The 21,620-nt window shown below is 42.2% G+C and overlaps 1 protein-coding gene across 1 annotated transcript; it reads left to right on the forward strand.

Moving 5' to 3' along the window:
• Positions 1-6,270: 6,270 nt before the first annotated feature.
• Positions 6,271-21,562, forward strand: QPCT (glutaminyl-peptide cyclotransferase). The gene is made up of 7 exons (XM_068405185.1): positions 6,271-6,601; positions 10,718-10,864; positions 13,231-13,512; positions 16,050-16,226; positions 17,148-17,247; positions 17,737-17,853; positions 19,921-21,562. The coding sequence occupies exons 1-7, from the start codon at positions 6,479-6,481 to the stop codon at positions 20,064-20,066; spliced, it is 1,092 nt and encodes a 363-aa protein (XP_068261286.1). The 5' UTR covers positions 6,271-6,478; the 3' UTR covers positions 20,067-21,562.
• The last annotated feature ends 58 nt before the right edge of the window (positions 21,563-21,620 follow it).

The raw sequence follows: 21,620 nt of genomic DNA on the forward strand, positions 1-21,620 counted from the left end.
CCCCGCGACGGGCTGCGGCGCGGGGGCTGCCGGGAGCTGTAGTCCTGCAGCCCCGCTCTGGCCCGCGGCGCCGCGGCCGGGCGAACTACAAACCCCGGCGTGCCCCGCGCGAGCGGGGCTCAGCGAGCGAGGCGGAGCATGCGCAGCCCTCCCCGAAAGAGTTTCCGTTAGTTTTCTTGCCCGTGGTGGTGGCTACCCTGAGCCGCTAACGGGACGGGACTGGACGGCGGGGCGGTGCCTTCAGCGCTTGCCTGCGCTCCATGTTGCAGCTGGCGCCCCGCCGCCGCCGCCCTTGCTTCTCGCCTCTCCAGTCCCCGCCGCCTCCAGTCGTGACAAAACCTGGGCCCGCGCCAGCTCGCACCCGCTCGCTGTTGTGCCAGCGCCGGCCCCGCGTTTCGACAGCTCCTCCGCCCTCCCCGCTGTACCTCAGGCAGCGCCCTGGCCCCTCCTGCTCCCGGCCCCGCCGCAGCCCTCCTCTCCATCTGCACCACTTTCAGTTCACCTTTCCGGGGCGTGGGTGGCGCAGCGCAGCGCAGCCCCACGGAGATCTCCCCAGGGCCTCGGACAAGGCCCTGCAGCTCTGCACAGGAAATACTTGACCTAGTGTGTCACAGGATCACGTTGGTCTTTTTCGTGGCCGCCCTGACCTGCTAGGCCGAAAGGGCTTTCTGCGAAGAGTGCCTGCCGGTCCCCGTGCTCTTCTCGGTGGCCCCCACCGAAGAGCTTGTAGCTTACCACAGGGGTTCTGCGAGTCCTTTCGGACGTGCCTGTCCCTCTCTGCTGCTACACTTTAGCCCCGTCTTCTAATACTCCGATTCACCCAAATCGTGTCTTCCTGCTCTGCATCAGTGATGCTACTCTTGCATCATCAGCAAATCTCTGCTCGAAGGATATTTAGCAAACACAGGTTTAGCAGAAGTACTAAATAAAACTGGTCACAAGGCAAAACTGTATTTGTAATCTCCTTCCAGCCTAAAAGCTCCCTGTTAAAAGACAACCGTCTTGAATCTTCCTGCTTGAATTGGGATTCAATTTCTGTGTACGAGTCCTAAAATAATATCCACTACCACAAGAATTTACTGAAGTATAAATTATGTACCAGACAGAAAACACTTGGAAAAGGCAAACTGTCAACAGAAATTCAAAGGCTTCTAATTCTCAGCTCAGCAAGACACAGATGGAGAAGCAGATTAGTGCTTTGTGATTTGTAGTGCTGTTTGTAACGTACGTTTCTCATTTCCTTCATCTTATACTCCTGAGGCCTGGCCTAAAACCAACTGAAGCTGAGTGGAGTCTTTCCGCTTACTTCACCCTATTTTGCATCAAACCTTTACACAGTGCAGCTGATACGGAGTGTAACCAGGTCCATGTTCTGCCTGGAATCAGTTTATTTGATAAATAATTAGCCTGCAGCTTCTTGTTGAAATCTGGAACTACTTTAAATTAAAACTGTAGCAGTTAATGGTTGATTCTGCTTTTAACTGGTTTTGAATACTAAAAAACACCTGGGACTTTTTAATGAAGGCTATTCCATGAATAGAGGATGTTCTTGCCAAAGCTCTGCACCAGATAACTGAGCAATCTTCGTTTCCTTTTTCCTCTAAAGTGGGACTCCCACACACCACCACTGTAAACATAGAGCTTGCCTCCATAAACACGATTTTTGATGTTTAGCCCAGCAAGGAGTCATACTCCAGAGTATTTAAAGTGCAGCAAGCTTCTCACATTCTGAGCAACAGCCCTAAAAATAGCTGTTTATGGACAATACCAGATGGATATTAGGTATTACGGCAGTGACTGGGCAACGATTATACTTCTTTGTGAAGATCAGCTTTATACCATCCAATAGGGTTGGTGCCATTTAATTTGCTGCCCTAAGCCATAATAGCTGCTTTTTCATAAATTAAAACAGAAGATGGATTAGTTAAAATCAATTTGTTACAGAACACAGGAAAGCATCAGCCAAAACAAAGCAAACTGCTGTGAAGTATTTGTGCGGCAATACTTTCTACTAAACAAATACTCCTGAAGCATCCAAAAACTGTTCTGTTTGTAAAGACCTCTGAGTAAAACACATCTGAAAGCAGCTCTGCATTTCACCATCTATGTATAGAGTAGCACGTATATCTGTGCATATGCACAACTGACTTTGTGTGACAGTGTAGCGCAGCATTATGACAGCATTAGCCCTCTCTGTGCCAATTGACAGGGCAAGCATTCTGGTTTGTTATTTTTGTGACTACGATAATTAGTGATTTCCTGTGGATTTCATCAAAGTTCTTCATCTTTTTTTTTGAGCCCACATCATTCCCTCCGTTAGGGTGTTCTTCACAGCTCAGAGGTTTCCCTAATGAAGCCAGCTGCACTTGACAAACTGCTCTCTCTCATAGCTACAAGATACCAGGCAACAGGGTAACTTTTATTATATTTATTTTCTTTTATAAAAAAAACTGTTTTCATTCTATATGGACCCACTAGTTCTACATAGACAAACTGCATTTGTAACAACTGTTTTATAACTCTAAAAATACAGCAAGTTTTTCCAGTTTGAAATTAATGCCCATAGCATTTGGATATTTTGTATCTGAAAATGGAAACACAATATCTTCATTTCTATTCACCAATCTGACGTTTGGAACATTTTCGTATCTAACTGGGTTACAAAGAAGGCAATGTCCTGGGAGACTTGGCTGGTGCATTTGCCTGAGAAATTCCATAAGCACGTCCTGCCATGATTATTTTTCACTGCTTTTGACACTGATCTCGCAAAGCAAATGCCCCCATTCAGGATCTGCAAGATCTAGAAGAAATGCTCACAAAAAGAGGAACTAATATCTTTATGGACAAAATGTCAGAAAGCTTTTCTTTTCACTTTTTTTTTTTTTGCAGGTCATGGTCTCCTTTCTCCCCACTCCCACCCCCCCCGTAAGAGAAAAGAAAAAGAGTTAGGAGTTCAGGTTTGGTTTGGATAAAATCCTGAAATGTGGATGTGTCTCTGAATTACCTCATCGTCTCGGTTTGAGCCCTTAGCTGAACTTTGTCCTAAAATCCACCTCCAACGAAACAGTGAAAAGTTTAGTATAGACTTAAAAAACATGGGATCAAAATTTACCTTGGTATAAATCCACTGAAAAGAAAATATATATTTATATTATTCATTATATGTAATTGACATTTTGGAATTCACTTACCCCCACTAGTTTAAAGAATGATCTCACAGATTCTTTGTGTCTGCCAGATGGGTAGCGTCATTCATATCTCATAATCCTACTGTACCGACTCTGAAATAAAGTTATTTCCTTAAATAAGTGTTTAGGGCTAACCTGCATGTTTCACTTCTTAAAACTTTGTCTGTGAATACATCAGCCCATGGAAACAGAATTTCTTAAACCTGAATCACCAAGCGCGGTACTTCCACAGCCTTATAAAGTCTCCGTTCCAAACCCCACAGAGATCAGCAGTGGACGAGCAGACTGGGATGAGCAGCAGCTCAAGCCTGCAGAATGCACCTGAGCCCCGGGCACCTGCAGGCCCACGCGCTGCTTTGGGAACACCAGCCCCACCACCCTTTCCCTTGGGGCTGTACGAGCTGCCTATGGATTCCTGAACACGCAGCAGCCCAGGCTGCTAAACACTGGAAATCTCAGACTGTGTATTCTAACTGCTGGCTTACCACTGCCGGCAAATCAGCCGCAGCTCAGGCACAAAATTCCTTATATTAGGTGGATTCAAAACACAACAAACCACACTGACTCTCCTCTCCCTCCCGTGGGCCTGCCGGCTGAAAGAGCTGAGCATCAAAGCTGGATTTGAAGGTGCAGACGTGGCCCTTCTTGAGAAATCAGGCGCGCGTTAAGTCCACAGCATTCGACAGTGCATTTCTCCGGAGTTAATAACCAAGGTACTGACAGCGCCCGCAGCCTCAGCTTCCGAGGGGCGGTTTGGGCTGAAACCCTTCCATGCCGTAGTGCCGGCACAAGGAACAGCTTTTGGCAGCGCTGCCCCTCGCGTCTGTCCTTCGGGGCTTCAGTAGATGGCACTGTCACATCAGCTGGCTTACAGGGAAGGAACAGTGTACAGGTTATATTTTCGCAGATAATGTATGCTTTTCTTCAAATAATCTACCTTTTTTTTTTCCTCTAGATGATATCTGGTTACATCTATTAGATTTTTCAGGGGAATAAACCGTTTAAAATGTATAAAATAGAACAGCTGACCACTGAGCAATTTGTTGACATCTTTTCAATTTAGTAGTATGGAGTAGGACTAAATAACATGTTTTTCCTTTGTAAATCCCTGGAAAAACAAAATGTTTATCACCTTTGATTAATTTTTTTTAAACTTTGTGTATTATTTAAAAAAATAGTTATGTAATTCCCTTTTCAGCTGTGAACTGCTCTGATTTCTGTTATATTTCATTCTTTTTTTTTTTCCTCTTCTCAGTCTTTTTTATGTCATTAGACAAGGAACTTTCTGGGTTGGTTATAAGGTGGAGGAGAGGAAGGGCTCCCCTCCAAGTTTTGAAAGTAACACCTTTAAAAAAAAATCCTGTTCAATCTCTTTACGCATCTGGTCCAGCACTTACATTGTAATCTGTATTTACCATGTAGGTGAGATCAACCCTGTCTTAGACTGACTTTACACTTGCCAAATTCATAATCTATTGCAGAATTGTAGCCCTTGGTGGGACCACAATCCCTTAGGGGAAAACAGTGTTAGCTAGTCCTGATTCAAGATGATATTCTTGGCAAATTTCTCCTGCAGCTATTGTATTTTTTTTTTCTGCTAAATTGTATGAGAACCCTGGCACATCAGCCAGAAATTTTGTCCAGCATCTGGATTATATAGTCAACCACAGGAAATCTGATGGAGGGGCAACAGATTTTTGTTCTGTTGTGTAGTCCTGTTGGTATCACTGTCATCTTGGTAGGTGGATTTAGACTAATTTCCTGTGACTTGATCTCTGCTGACATGTCGGGGGTTTTGCCTAAGAATCTGTAAAGTATGCTGATTTTTCGTGGTAATAAATGATTGCCCATTTCTCTCTATTCACCAGTGACTTGGCTTTGAATTTGGAACAATTTCCTAACACAGCAACACTTTTGTGAGGGGGAAAAAAATGGCATTGATTTAAATTAACTCTTTATTTCCCCATAGATGAAAAATTTGGATACAGCCACATTCTGAGTATCAGCTAGAAGGATGCTGAATCTGCAGTAAAACTATCACCACCACAGACACCATCTGTATGCTGGGCAGCAGATCCACCAGCTTTTCTAGGAAATTTGTGGAATCTGGGTCAAGAATCTGCAAATCAACAAGTTGCTCCATTTCTCTAACATTACCCTTGCAGACACTTTGAATACTTGCAAAGCTGTTGTTTCCAGGATGCAGCTTTCCAGTATGAGGCTGAAGAGTAGCAAGATTATTACTCCTGCTCCCTCCCTCCCTCCTTTCTTTATTTCTTATTTTTTTTCTTTCAATTTGTTTTAGCATTAAGTCTGAACTTCAAGAATGACGTAAAAATTGGAGACTTGAAATGGAATATCTGCGATGCAGAACAGTCACATGCTTTCTACAACACCGCAGAGCAAGGATGGTGGTGACACATGACCTAAAGAAGGGCTTGTGTGCTCAGAACCTTGTATCTGTGCTTTAATCGTTTTAATTGGTCTACTGCAAAATATTGCCTGAATTTTGCTACATTGGAAGTTAATAGGATAATTACAGAATTTAAAATGCCTGGAGACAGGATTGTCATTTTAGTAAGTATTGTCGTTTTAGGCCTTAAAAAAAGATCATAAGAAGAGCTTATAAAATAATAAATTAAACCACTTCGCAATCCTATAGGTCTTTGCCTTTCACGACCCTTCACGAGCACTCATTTCAAGCCGGCCACCAGTAATGAGCCGTGACCGAGGCCCGTTCCCAGCGGGAGCCCGAAGCCGCACGACAGAGCCCTCGTTCAGGCGCCGGGAGCTCCCCATCCGCGCTCAAACGCGCCGCGCTCCCAGGGAGCCGCTGAGCCTCGAGTCATCCCAGAGCCGGCCCTAGAAACACAAAAGGAGTTTTCAGGGGAAACCGCGGGCTGCTGCCCTTCTCACGCTGAACACCCCGGGCCCCTGCGAGCCGCCTCTCGCAACGCCGCCGTCCCAGGAGGGGGGAGGAGAGGAGGGAGGGGGCGGCGGCGGCCCCGGGGCTGGTGGCAGGCAGAGCCCTCCTGGAGCTGCTGACGTGGTGCCAGGGACGGGGCTTCTTTGCGGAGGGGGGACGAGCTGGGAGAGGCTGGCAGAGCCGCGGCTGCAGCAGGCAGCGCCCGCTTCTGCAGCAGCCTCCCTGCCTCCCTCCCTGCCTCCCGCGCTGCCCCTTCTCCGCAGGCACCGGCCCCGGCTCTCCGCTTTCCACGCCCGGGCCTCGGAAAGGCGGAGGGAAGGGGCCCGCGGGGAGAGCCGCCGGGCCGTGAGGGGAGAGGAGAGGGATGGCAGGGGCCGGCGGGGCGGCGGCCGCTTCCCGCCTGCTCGGGGCACTGTGCCTCTGCGCCCTCGCCTGCGCTCGCCTGGTGCTCGGGAGGGCAACCGGAGCAGCCTGGACCCTGGAGAAGGTGGGTCACGGGCGCGTTCCTCCGGCTCTGCTTGCCCCTCCGCTTGGTTGCTGGGGCGGCGGGTGGCACCTTCCCGCGGGGCAGGGACCCGCACCCGGCGGTGGTACGCCCCCCCCCGCACCCGCCCGCCGGGAAACCTCGCATCGCCTCCCGCCACCCTGCCCGGGGCGGGTCACCGGCCGCCGCCCATGGCGGGGAGCGCAGGTGAAGGATGGGCAACATGGCCTCCCTCTCACCCCGCGCTATCGGCTGCAGAGAACGAGACCTCTTCACACGCTTGTGTCGGCGATGCCTTTCACACCGCCCGGGAAGGGGCAGCTGGAGTGAAAAGCTTTGTCGGGGCAAAAGTCAGTTAGTCAATTTAGGGGGAAACCCAAACAGGACAAGAGGGATCAAAATCCAAAATTATATTCCGTACAACATTCTATTATACTCCAATTTTCAACGTGATTGCCGTGATTCAGAGGACAGTGTCTTAGCCTGAGAAAACAAATGGCTCTTCCAGCAGCGATGCACATTTAGCTAGCAAACACAAGTAGGGATGGTGGTGATAGCTATTGCAAAATTGTTTTGAAAGGTTATAATATTCTAATATGTCGTAGAGCCATACTATATCATTTTTAATTCAAAGTGTTGTGTTAACCAGTGAAAAAAAGCGGTCTTGAGATAACGTTTAATGAAACAGTAATAAGCAGTAAACCCCTGATTTCTCTGTGTAACAACTCTTAGTGGTGGATTATGAAACACTAACATAGTTTCTTTGTGAAAAACTAAACCACGTGGAACGTGGCAGAGCATACAACTGCAAATTACATTCAATTAAAGGGATCAGGAATTTCCAAATGGAAAATATACTTCTAGGGCCCATCCCCAGGTGTCTATAGAAGAGCTGAACTGACTGAACTCCACTAATCCAGTGCACCATTCTCTTCATCAACAGATCAGTCGAGGACAAAGTGGCAAAATGAAGCTTCCTTCATACCTTTCCACTCAATTCCCCTTAGTCATTCCCTTTCTCCTTGATTTTATTCAGTCCCCATTCAAGTAAGTGTTGGGTTGTGTTTTTTAAAAAAGAGAAACTTTGTCATTCTGTTCTATTAATGGTATCTTACGATACATATAGCTCATGTAGACTACATATGTAACATAATACATCTATAGTATGCATAATACATGTATATGTACATATATAATACATACCTATATAATACATGAGGCTAAATCATTAGTCATATTAGTCAACATACAAGTATGTAGCCCCAGTTGCTCCTCTCTTCAGCCCCTTTGAGCCACACCAACACACTCATTAGCTCGTTCCATTTCAGCTCGTCAATCTACTTGCCGGTGACGTAAGTAGTATCACGCGGAACCATAGCATCTGAACTCCTCTGCCCATGCTGACACTAATGAAGAACCACTTCCTCTTTCTCATGAAATTCTTTTCCCTTGACAACTTTTGTTCCTTTTCCCTAAAGGGAGGCGTGAGCCAAAAGTTGAAAGTTGTACAGCGCACAGACCTCCCCCTCCTCCTTTTACTGAGGAGGAGGAATCAGGTCCTAAACTTGAGAGTTCTTAGAAGCTAACTTCCACTGGCACTGAGCTGAAATATACCAAAATCGGCAGGTAAGCGTGGGCTACTTGTAGAAGTTGAAGTCTTGCAGTTTTATGCAGCTTAGCACAAAAGGTTTAGTGGTAGCCCTGTAATAGATACATTGCCCTGCCTCCCTGCTGTGACCACAAAGGAAACGGGGATTGACCAACGCTGTATGGAATGAGCCTCCTACAGATCTTGTTCTGCTTCTCTTTCATTTCATGACCACTTTTTTAACTCCTTTCACTTCCCAAATTTGAAGATATCTCCATTATTAGAAATGGGAATTTATTCCCCTCTTCTGAAGTGTTTTCATACATTTGTACTTTAATAATAAAAATGTTTCTTTGCTAAGTGATTCAATGGCCCCAGTTACCAGGCATGCTCTACGGTTAGAAGCGAGACGATTCCACACTCTGATGGAGCCCTTCACTTGTTCAACTGAAGGCACATTTTCTGAACTTCCTTAATTAAATTGTTCTCCTACACTCTTCTGAAGTGCACAGCTTTAGCTTTTCTCTCTCCTCTTACAGTTTGTTCCTCCTAAACAGAACAGCTCCCCGACAGCATTTTCTCTTGTCTGTGCCTTTCCTACACTGGTGCAAATTCCACCATATTAAACTTCTAGTCTTTCAAAAGACAGTTTATGCATCTTCTACAATACAATTTCCAAACTTGTAAAAGTTCTTCTTTATATCAGACAAAACACAATTTTTCTTTAACCCATGTCTAAATTTGCTAGCATTAAAAATGTTAACTGCACATCCTAAAATCTGGTGTCCTTATAGTCTCAAAATGCAGCTTTAAACACTATACTAAAACTGGCATCGTAGGATGCAGTGTCTTCGTGTCTTCCCTCTGCTTAATTTCACTAGTAAACTGAAGTGGAATTAGAGGAAAGATGCACACATAGATAAGCAGCTAGGGAAAGAGAGAAGCGAAGAATTAAATGTTTTCAGTGAAGTCTAGCAAATATTTGTGCTTGTGCCTGCTTTGCTCAGCACACACACAAATGAAGTAGCAAAGAAGACAAATAGTGAGGCAAAAAACATTTTTTAACAATATTCACCAGTCTGGGTAATTAAGATAACAGGTCATTATACAGGACTGCAGAAGATCTCAAGGTCAATGCACTTTCTGGGCAGGCAATGAGTTTCAGCAGTCATTTCAGACCAATATGAAATGATGTACATGAGTGAGTGGGAAAGGAGGGGGGATGATTATATTTTGTTAACATATACAGTGATGGAGTTAGAGTAAATACGTTTATGAAAATCTCAGTTTGACGCAGCAGCAGCCCAAAAGCAAGTCAGTTGTTAAACAGTTTGAAGAAAGGAAAAGAATAGAATAGAAAATACCATTATCCTACACTATAAGCTACGGTGTACGCATGTTCCTGTTTCGCTCCCTTTCCTCATCTCAGAAAGGACGAGGTAGACAGGGTACACTGAAGGACAGCAAGTCTGATCAATCATGTGAGGCAGTTCAGAGCAAAGAACAAATACACAGACCAGGGTTTTTCAGTAGGAGAAAGAGAAGAGGGAAGCCTCTATGATAAAAATAAGGGATGGATATGATAGGAGCATCCTATGATAGTGCCTAAAATAGGAATGTATAAAAACTGGAGTGGCTCAGGAAGTTCCTGAGGAGACATTTGTTAGAGATTGGATAGGTTCAAATCAGGTGCCGAAAGGGGCATTTGAGATGTCCTTGGGGATCCCATCTGGCATTCAGCTCATACTGTTCCAGAACAGCACACGGCTCTTGCATGTCAAAGACATGCATTTTCCAGCCCCATGAGGATGTCTGAGTATTCCAGGTCACCTGAAATAGCTCTAAAGGTCTGTGCTTAGGCAACAGAAAAGCAGCCACTTGGGAGGTAACTAGCACTACTAGCTGTTGTCACAGGAGACAAGCTGGCAGTTCTGAGGTTAACCCATGTGTCACAAAGCTGATGTGTACCCCAGCTCGCCCCAAATGAGCTGCACCATGCTGTGTAGTCACGCCAATACCACCCCTGTGGGCAGAGGCCACAGTGACACAGCTTCACGCTTGCCAGGGCTGAGCTAGCTTATGCATTTCTTTGCAGTACTGTACCCCATAATGTAGACACAGCATAAAGCTAAATATTATGACTACTAAAAACAAAGCTGCTGGTGTTTGTCTCAATGGAAACCTCATTTGAAGGCGGCATGGTTGCAGACATGACTGTATGTGTGTAGAATTAAGATATTAGAAAAGAGAGAACCCAATCATGGGTTGAATTTTTACAGCTAGCTGGTAGGTAAAAAGTTCTCTCATGGTTTTAATACTAGTATATTTTGCATGGAAATACGAGATACAGAAGCCACAGAACACAAAAATGTCAATCATTTTTGAGAGAAAAGCTTTTTTTAAAATTACTTTTCGTTGACAGTAAATCAAAGTAGCACAATACATCACATTTACTGTAATTCTGAAGAAAACTATGGTTAAAAAGGTCTAGTAACAGTTATAGCAATCTTTCCTTTTTGTCCCTTCTACAGTATTCTCACCAACCAAGAATTTTACATTCTGATGCTATTCAAAAAGTTGCAGCAAACACAGATGTTTCCGAAATGTGGGAGAATGATTTGCGCCCTATCCTGATAGAAAGATACTCGGGATCACTAGGAAATTATGTTGTACGACAGGTAAGACAACATTTCCTGAAAACCTCTAAGAACATCTATTATTTATATTCTGGTAGTGCCTTTAGTCACTACTAAAGGGACAGACACATTCCTATCATTCGGTAGGATGAACTCTATCATTGTTCAGGTCTAGACTGCATACAGCCTACATGACACAGCTTGCACTTTAGCTGACATTATTTCCCAGGGCTGCATAGCATGATGGAAAAAGAAAAATCTGTTTTTAAATTTATGTTTTAAATTAAAAAGCTTGCCTCAGGGTTGGTACCCAAAGTACAGCACAACCGTTGTCTTTTCCCCTCAAGTGAGCAGGTTTTTGGTCAGTAGTTCAAACCCCCTGGGACAATACATGGGGATGAAATAAATGACACACCCCCCCGCTTTTCCTGGAGAGATCCTGTGCTGTTGCACTCCCCCGTAGTGTCGCTGCAGATGGGTGTATCAACACAAAAAGGGATCAGAGGGGCCCAAACAGGCAGGCAAATAAAATGGTCAACATGATGAAGTGCAGCACTGGTCCCAGCACCACGCTAGCTCCGCTGGCCCAAGCGCAGCAGTGAGTTAATGCTGGGCTAACGTATCCATATCGCACCTGGCCCCAACCCCGTGAAAGCTCCAGCACATTGTATTTCAGCCACAATGAGTTACCGCACGACTGGGCTGCTGCCCTGTCAGCACCTTTGCTCTGCACTCACAGCATGGGCATCTTCAGGACCATGTGCCATGCTGGCTCTGGATTACATTAGCCAAGCGGGAGGCTAAAACAGTGGTACAGCTGAGTTTACGAAAAGACACATCTCACTAGCCTTCATCTACCCTTTAGGCAGTGACTCAACAGCTCCAAGATAGCTCTAACTACAATAAGTTTATTTGCTGCTCTGCAACTGGTAGACTGGAAAAATGCAGCTTGTTTAATGCTTTGTGTCTGTGTGTGTGCATGTCTCTATAGATTTAGTTTTGTGGCTTCTTTAGTGATACCCTGGAAGGCAGCCAAATGAAAGGGGGAAAAGTAAGAAAAACAAAAAACCAGCTGAGCCTAGGCTAGAAAACCACACATCATGTTCAAAATAGGATCATCCTGTTACAAGGTAACAGAATGTACTAAAGTAGACCTCCACCAAAGGAAAAAAGAAGAGTCCTCCATTGTCAAAGCACAATGGAGTTTGAAACGGATGACATTTCTTTGTTAAGACACAGAAAAAGTATCAGACTCCTTTAAGGGAGAAGGCTAGTGCCCGTCACAGATAGTGCACACTGGGAACTCCATCCAGGCTTATATATTTCCCTTAATGCATCACAGACATCCTTTGCTCAGCCTACAGATAGCGGACAGACCATACAATGCCATAAAAGCTTTCAGAGGGTGACCACAAACAAAATGGAAGTTTGTTCTAGCACTAAAATTTATGGCAATAATCCCACTGACTTCACTAAGAGCAGAAGTCTTCAAAGTCTGTTTTGTTTTTTCCCCTTAGAGGCTTTTCCTAATGTTTATTTAAAAAGAGAGGAATCTGCCTTGAAGAAGCACTCTAGGGACCCATAAAAATAAGTTGCTCAACAGAGATGGCCCTCTAATAAGAGTTAGCCAGAACTCTGTACTAAGTATAACTGGGGCTGTTAGAGGTATTCTCTTTAGGTAGGAAGATACCTAAAATGAATGATCTCTTTTATAGATTCTCTATCTCAATTTTTATCTTTACATGAGCTACAATTACAGGATTTAATTTTTAAAACATTGTTCTGAAATGTTTAATTCTTTAATTTACAGGAATCAGACTGTCTCTTAATAGCCTTGTAAACAACTTATGTCACTTGAAAGGCAGATTTCTCATAGAAGCTAAAAAAACCCAAACCAAACCCCACACCAAACAAACAAACAAAAACCCAGCATTTTTTTTTATACTGCTGTAGCATCTATATGTTGTAATTGTCAAAATAGCTACACCAAGTTCCCTGCAGCCAGTTCTGACATTTAATTTAAAGGCACAACTGAGTTTAGACTTGAAGAGGTAAATGTTAAATCTGTCCTGGTTACACCTGAAAAAACACTGGCCTGGAAACTTCAGAGATCAAAATCTTAATGTGTCATATTAATGGGCAATCATTCAAAGCACCTTCAGACTCCAAAGACGAGAGACAAAAGGGAGAAATGAAAAGGAAGTGAGCCAGTCAGAGGCTAAGGTAGCAAAGATGTTGCTTATTTTATATAGTGGCACTACATTTTTTGCTATAAAATTTATCTTTTAAAAATACCATGAACTTACAGAAATAAGCTTAAGTGCCACTATTAATTAGCTAACGACAATTTGTCTGCAACGTCTTTCTGAAGCAAGCAATATTGATCTGATTTTTTTTTTTAATCGCAGCATATCAAGCACCGTCTTCAAAGATTACAGGCTGGCTGGGAAATTGAAGAAGATACATTTCAGAGATACACACCATATGGATATCAAACATTTTCAAATATTATCAGCACTCTCAACCCCTCTGCAAAACGCCATCTAGTACTTGCTTGCCACTACGACTCAAAATTCTTTGGACAACAATGGCAGGAGAAAGTGTTTGTAGGAGCAACTGATTCAGCCGTGCCTTGTGCTATGATATTGGAGCTGGCACGTGCCCTGGATGACAAGCTTCAGTTAATCAAGGTAGTTTGCTTGTTTCATTTGTTTTTGCAATGGCAATAGGCCTTAGGGCGCGTCTGTGTTCTCTCCCATAGCCTGCGTGCCTGCTTCTCTGATTACGGTGCCTGTAGTAAAACTCCCATTAACTTCAAGAACAGAACAGAGATCTGTATCTACTACTTTAGAGTACATTGTCACATTAAAACTTCTTATACATGAATAATACATGTTTCATAGACTCGTCGAGATATAATCCTAGTTTCTATCTAAAAGACACAGAACCCTACTCAGAAGCTCCTATCATATCCAGCAACATCTAGGGTCATTGACAAAGTTTTGCTGATTTCTGAATTTTGCATTTTTTTAAATCTCTAAGTTGTATTCTGTTTTGGGAGATGGATAAATTAATTGCTGTGCGCAAGAGTTACACTCATGTCCCTCCATCCCATAACAATTTCAAGCTTTTCTTCTTGTTTTCCTTTATCAATTTGAATAGTTTATTTATGAAACAAGTGATGGCTGAGCACTGGAAAACTGCCAAGTAATAGTACAATATTATCAGTCTGTGTTACCCGTGCTATGAAAATCTGCTTCAAAGAGCTGCTATTGCTAGGCACAAAAAATCTGTTGATCCTACAAGCTCTAAAAAGCTTGTAGGATTACAAACTTGTAGGATTACAGATTCATGAGTGCCATCTACTGGTTTGGTATTTACTATTTACAGAAGAATACTTGTCATACACTAACAGAGCTTGCACAGGAAAAGGTCTCTCAAACGCCTTACAAAGTGTTGGGAATACACTCAGCTCATGTATTAAGGTTACTTGTTGGCAGTTGTTTCCAGAAACTGATTTGGTGCCTTCTGACATTAGAATATTTTAAGAATCAGAAGATTAAGAATATGCTGATGTTTTTAATCACAAAACATAGCACTCCTGTAATATATATGCTTTCATTTAGAAGCTTCATTTAGAATAAATTTGCCTGATCGTTATTTATGAAACAACCTGCGCACCGACTGAAAGACTGGAACTTTTCACAAGTAATACATCATTTTTTGATTAAATTGTTTTATCATGTACGATGACAGCATTTGACAAAAAGGCAATCTAATTACTTTGCACAGGCTACCATTTGTACAGTCTGTTAACAAAATATACTTTGGGATCCATCTGCTTAATACATTAGCTATGACCTTTTTGCTGTGCTCATAGTACCATAACAGATTTTGTTATGTTTTCAGCCAAATCTATTTATACTTTGACTTGACTCTGTGATTTTTATCTTGATGTTTCTCCAGTTATATAGAGTAAGTTTAAAATTAAAGGCAAAGCCATCTCTCTACATTATTCAGACCTGAGAATGTGTTAAACAGTAATAGTAATTACAAATAATACTTTCTAAAATTCAAAAGGCATTAATACAGTTTTCTCCAGAATGTAATGCAAAATGACTGCTATCAAAAGAGCTCTGTCCTGTGCAAAGGACAAAGGGCAGCAAAGCATTGCCGTTAGAGAAATCCATATATCACTGTGAGCATAATCAATATGCTCTTGCCTACGTGAGCAACATTTTATAGAAGTTTTCCACTACTGTTTACATTGGATCAGCTCCAGCTAGTTGGGAGTTGTAGCCCATACAGGACATGACTGTTGTCAGTGACCCCACCTTTTTAAACACATCATGCAATTTCACTTGAAGTCACATTAATTCACAGAGGGGTTAAAATATTTATGGCAACTGCCAAGACTACAATTCCCAAAACTGTTCATATAGCGGAACCAAACTGGGTTTAGCCATGTTGTAGATTATTAGGAAATGCTGGCAGTGCAAACAAGGCTTCGGTTAGTAAACAGAGAGAGAAAAAAGGGTCCTTCTACATTGGGAAGAAATTTCACACAGATGTCTCCTATGATTAAATATGTTAATCATATATATTCTCAGTTTTTACTGCTGTGATATTTTTGGTTGTTGAAAGGGAAGGGCGTATCTACTCCACTCCTTGAGCTTTGGGTACAGGGTAAAGCTGCCTGGGTGGCTGCGAGTCCCCCTGAAGGAAAAGAAACGGTCATTCTTCTCACGACTGACTGCTCTTTGTCCCTCAAAGAACCATCAACTTTAAAATACATAATTCACCTCCACTGACGCACAACAGCAGCAGAGATATTACTCCTTTGTGGCGCTATCAAGTAATAAAATTAGCACTCACATCAGGTGGTGTTGCCGACAACGTCTCCTCATTATTTGAGATGATGTTTCTGCTACCTGGTTTTGCAGACCTGTCTCAACATTATCAGCTCATGTCCACTAAAGTCAGAAACGAAACTTTTAACCAGAACCAAAATGATACCAGACTGGAGAATGTGTCACTGTGCTAGATAAACCATAACGACTGATCACTACCACTATTACACCATAACTGTGTTTATCAGCCATAGGAAGGTTGCATAGGGTACCTGAAAATATACCCTTACTGATGTTGCTTATATGGCTACAGTATTTGTCCTTTATTTAATGTTCTGGCCAGAATCAGTTACGTTACTTTTAACTTCCTCCAACAGACCAGCTCAACATCAAGACCAGACCTTTCACTTCAGCTCATATTTTTTGATGGTGAAGAAGCCTTTGTCCGGTGGTCCCCTTCCGATTCCCTCTATGGATCTCAACATTTAGCTCAAAAAATGGTATCTACTCCACATCCACCTGGTTCAACAACCACAAATCAGCTGCAGGGCATAGTAAGTGGCTTTCACCTCCCTAATGAATAATAGTAAATTGCATTATTTATATTTAATTAGTTAATATATTAATATAGAAATATCAATATAATTAATAAATAAATATTTAATTAGTAAGTAATTGGCCAAACTCCCAAGAAACCATGAACCCCCCCAAAGTTAAAGGAAGAAGCAGACTTGTGGAAATTTTATGTGATGTGAGTTGGCAAGAGCTTTTCAGGTGAATCTGCTTAGACCTTCTCCCTGTAAGTATGAGGAGGAGTAACAGAAATATCAAAATACACAAATTTATTAGAATATAAACTACGATACCCACCTTCTTCAAAAGAGAGAATTCAAAGTGATTAGGAAAGAGCACAGACATAGTATCAGTCTATGAACAAATCTCCCTAGATCAGTGCTAAGCTACAGCAAGCTCTCTGTTTCCCTTTGATTCCTACTAACATTCTCGTTGTCTGCTCGCTTCTCTCTACTGCCTTCTAGTTTCCCTACTCACTGCTGAGACACTTTTCTTCTGTCACTGTATCTTCTGACTCATAAAATGTCTTTCCCTTGACAGACTTTGTTGTTCTCCGGGGAAGAAGCAATTTCCTCTTCTTTCTCCCCACCTACCATAGTTTTGCTTTTAAAGAGATATAACACACAAAAGTCAAACAAGTGATACAGTCTGCTTGAGCTTGAGGAACAGAGAAACAGCTTACATTTTTCCCCCTCAGAAAGACAGCAAAATGCATCAGATTGGAATCGGGTTCTGCTAATGAGTTCCTCTCAGGCACCACAGTAGAAAAGCCAGATCTTTGGCCAGAGCTATCAAAGACCTAGTCATGACCTATACAGGAACCAAGAGGTTTCATCGCTGCTGCTGTTGATGGTGATGTAGTAATGTAAAGAATTCTGTATTAAAGATTCTTTCTTCTGCAGGACCTGTTTGTACTACTGGATTTAATTGGTGCACCAAACCCAGTCTTTCCCAGTTATTTTCCAAACACTATTCGATGGTTTCAGAGGCTTCAAGCAATTGGTAAGGAGAGGCGGATATGGGCTTTTGATGAATTTGAAAATTTAGTGTGTAGTTTCTGAATGTATTAAGTCCTGTAAATCAGATTTTTAGATTACTTTTCTGTTTTACAGTTATGATATTTAATAATGTAAATGTTAAATTTGGTTCATCTTACACCTGTAGGAAGATTTTAATGTTTAATTAATAAAAGAACTGAGGAAGATTCCTAGACACTTGGAAGCCACGAAACAGATTCTATTACTGATTGTCACTCTGCAACTCTTGGGAACTGCTTCACTTCTGTGTTTTAGTTCTCACTTCTGTAAAATGACGGTAATAGCACCAACCTTGAGGTCTTCTAAGTACTAAACAAATGCAAAAGACAGTCACCAACTCCTTTTTCTTCTTTGATGGAAAAAGCTTCCATGTGAGAGGGAAAATAAATAAGGTGTGCTAACAGGCCTCATACTGTCCAAAAGTCGTAATAATCACTTTCATTGTGAATTACAGAGCAAGAGCTACACAACATGAATCTGCTGAAGAATCACCTTGTTGAAAGGCAGTATTTCCAGACTACTTTACATCGAGGCTTGGTTGAAGATGACCACGTTCCATTTTTATTAAGAGGTACCGGAAGCTCTTATATTTTAAAGTATAAGTTCAGTAACAAATGCATAATTTAGTGAATGAGCAAGTGCAGACGGTCCTGTTTTCCAAGCTTATTTGCCCCAACTTGAGGCTTCCAAATCCAACTTTATGCAGGCCAAGAGTCACAGCTTTGAAAAACATACCTGAAGAAAAGCAGTGATAAAACATACCCATAGTCATTTTGCACGAGCACAGCTCCAATGGCACAGAGATAACAGACATTTCTGTCAGCAGTAGTGTCCTACAAAGATAAGCAACTCTGATCCAGTAGGATATCACTACATACCACACTAGCCAGCTAGTTACTGTTTCTAGGAGCAGTGCAACACTCAAGGGTCATATCTTCAAAGACTACAAAAATCTCTAAAGATCTGTTGTCAAAGTTACAGTAATGCTCACTATTACCTGGGTAAATTTGAAGGCACTAACTCCTGCAAAACCTCACATACTCGAACTAGACATCCTCATTCGCTAAAGAGAATGGAGATTTCACAGCTGTCAGCTTGAGGGGTGAGAAAGGTGCACAGAGTAGCCAGCAGAAATAGAAAAGGACACAACATCCCTGAAATCCCTCCTGGAATGAGGCACATACCTGAAACTGAGATTCCCTACCTAAGCATTTCTCCTGGCAGACACCTACACCATAGCCTCTGACTTTGTGTTCATTCTTTTCCTTTGGGGTGCAATCAGAGCAAGGGAAAGCAGTTGTACTACTGCTGCCACCTTGTCAAGCTACAGGTCAGTGATTAACGCACTTGTCCAAATTCAAGATGCGGATTCAATGTCCTTCTCAGTTCAAGCACTCAGCAGAGCATCTTCAAAACTAAGGTTGGCCAAAGAAGGGTAGTAGATATAGTAAACTCTTCTGATTGACGTTTTCCACTGTACAGCAAGGACTACAAGAGTCACATTGCTAGAGAAGGGTTAATCAAAAAGGAATGTAACACTAGTTCAATGAAGAGGGAGGAATCTTCATATCCAGCCCAATTTTACCATTGCTTATGCTCTGTTAACTACTGAGTAATGTAAAATGCACACACAGCTCTGGAAGCAGGCACAAGAGCAGATATACCCCTCCACTTCTAAGCAAGTGCTCTCTTCACTGAGCTATGGTTACTGTCTCCTGCTCAATGGCTCTTCAACTCCATGAATCTTTCATTTTTCACACTAAGGCAGGGCCCAGACCCAACAAAACCAACACAGCCTTCATACACATGTTCAGGCACATCAAAAATCCTACATGGGAGAAGCCGATAGGGGAAAACAATGACTACACCTCAAAACCTTTTCTAATAACATGATTAACACCTCGTGAAGAAAACAGATTCCTTAGTGGTATGCAGCTGAAAAATGAGAGAGGAAAAGCAGTAAAACAGGAAAGAGGCTGGAGAGAAACAATGCTCCCCCCCCAAAGCAATCAGGAAGCAGAAGACTGATTTAACTCCTCTTTTACCTAAAAGTTGCAGTATGTATAGGTGGCTTGATGGAGATATATATAGAGAGATATATACAGTGATACAGATCCTTTCAAGTGGAAGTTGTTTTATCCGAGGATAACAGTGGTTATATTTTACAGAGTATAAATACAGACACCCTACTTTACTGTTTATGGAGACGACTAAAAAAAAGCTTCAAAAAGTGCTCAAACCTAACACTGTCACAAGAACATGGTAATCAGTTTTCATTTTGGGGAGCTGCAGTGGTTTCTCTGCCCTTCTGTAGCTCCTAAACACGGTATCAACAACTACAATGCAAAGGATCTCAAAAAAATAGCACTAAAACCACTAGCTACAGGTGCCTCAAAAAAAAAAAAAAAAAGTACTCTATGGAAAGGAAGGTGCCAATTTTAGGAAACACACAATGAAATAGATGGGATGCAGTCGCAGGCTTCAAAAAGAAGGTAAAAGGAAGCTGCAGTGACACACGCTCCTCTATAAAGTGAGCTTATCGAGTAGTTACCTGACTGTTGCTAAATGGCGACGTATCAATTGGATTAACAGAACTTCTCCAATATTTCTTCTCCAAATTTCACTTTCCTCTTTATAGGGGTTCCAGTCCTACATCTGATTCCATCCCCTTTTCCTGCAGTATGGCATACCACGGAGGACACAGAGGAAAACCTTGACAAAACCACTATCGACAATCTCAGCAAAATCCTGCAAGTGTTTGTACTGGAATATCTAAACCTGTGATAAGAAAAAATGGCAACAAATTGTGTTCCATTCTAAGTACTGTTTGCCCACTTTCACATTTGCTATTTAATTGCATTGGAGAGCACTAAAGTTAAGCAAAATATAATGATAGCTCTTGCTGGACTGATTATTGATTCAGCTGTTCCTGGCCCAACGTTCCATGTAGCCAAATAAGATAGCATTAAATAAGAATTAGTTTCAGCCTGGAAAGAATTTGATCTTTCCATGTCTTACCTCTGAATAAAAAAACCCAGAATTTTTCAAGATTGTTATCACTGGTTTATGTCACATGTTAAGATCCCAGGAAGGAATGCCTCCCCACTTAAAGTGTTGTTAGCTAGTTTTTACAAAGTGTGACCAACTTTTGCAGTGTTCAGCAATGGAAATTTATACCACATTATCAAAAGAGGTAAAAATCGCACAACAACAAACTTCTACTTTGAGTTGAAGTAAACTACCTCATCCCGAAATGAGCTGCTAGAACTCCTGACACACAGAAGGGATTTTTAATCCTCTCTGCTCCCTCTCCTCCTTCCCCTACAAGGGGGGCTGCAAGGGCTCTTGTCCGCAGACAGCAGGCCACCAGGAAACAGAGAAATAACCCAAATTCAGTTTTCTCCCTGTCATTTGTTGGGTACTTGATGGAGAAGGCTGGTGGGGAGTGATGCTAAGAGGAAGGTATGTAGGGGTTTCCATCATGCTTTGACTGCAACACAGGAGATATAAACGGAAGAGTAGGTGGTGTGTGGGAGCAACGCCCCAGCACACACCATTCACATCAGAATCATTCACAATTTGACCCAAAATAAAAAAAAAACACACCACCCTGCTGTTTTTAATACAGACTACATCAGAAGTAATCATACTAGGGAAGTGATCACTTTAGAAACTATAGTTCTATATAAATATAATTTTACAGGCACAGTGCTATCTATCAAAAATAAAATGAGAGAAGCAAGAAGACAGTTTAAGCACCAAAAAGTAAGGACAAGCCATAGTCTATATCAGAAAAAGACACTCACCAGTTTAACAGCCCTGTGCTTTTACATTCCTTACTGGAATTATTCAATAAATTTAGTAAAACACTCTGGCAAAATTCAAAAGCTACTTACAGAATTATGGTTTCCACTGGTGAGAAAAAGATGTCAGCATTTGAAGGAAAAAAAAAATCAAGCTGGTAGAGGATGAACTGAGAAAAAACAAGTCAGTATTTTACTGCTCCAAACTTCTTCCATTAGAAAGTTCTATCCTAGGCAAAGAGATTTAAAAAGGAAATAAGCTATGGAGTTGCAGGCATGTCGGATTTGGCCTGTATTTTACCACTTTACTAAAGCAAACATTTCTGAACCTAAGTCAAAATTTCCATACATATTTGAAAATCACAACAGAAATATGTATTTACAGTAAGCTTGTAAAATTTTACTATTACAGGACAGCCTGAAAATGAAATTCAATCTGGTTTTGTTGCTCAAGATGAAAAAAAAGCATTTTGTGTTTTCCCGTTACTTTAACATCTGTGAGAAATGTTTCTATTTTGCATGCAACTTCTGAAAT

The sequence above is a fragment of the Nyctibius grandis genome, chromosome 1 (genome assembly GCF_013368605.1).
Source record: "Nyctibius grandis isolate bNycGra1 chromosome 1, bNycGra1.pri, whole genome shotgun sequence".
Lineage (NCBI taxonomy): Eukaryota > Metazoa > Chordata > Aves > Nyctibiiformes > Nyctibiidae > Nyctibius > Nyctibius grandis.

Coding starts and splice junctions, on each gene's coding strand:
- QPCT (XM_068405185.1), top strand. CDS start 6,479: ATGGCAGGGGCCGGCGGGGCGGCGGCCGCTTCCCGCCTGCTCGGGGCA. Junction 16,227..17,147: donor CAAATCAGCTGCAGGGCATA/GTAAGTGGCTTT, acceptor TTTCTTCTGCAG/GACCTGTTTGTACTACTGGA. Junction 17,854..19,920: donor CGTTCCATTTTTATTAAGAG/GTACCGGAAGCT, acceptor TCCTCTTTATAG/GGGTTCCAGTCCTACATCTG.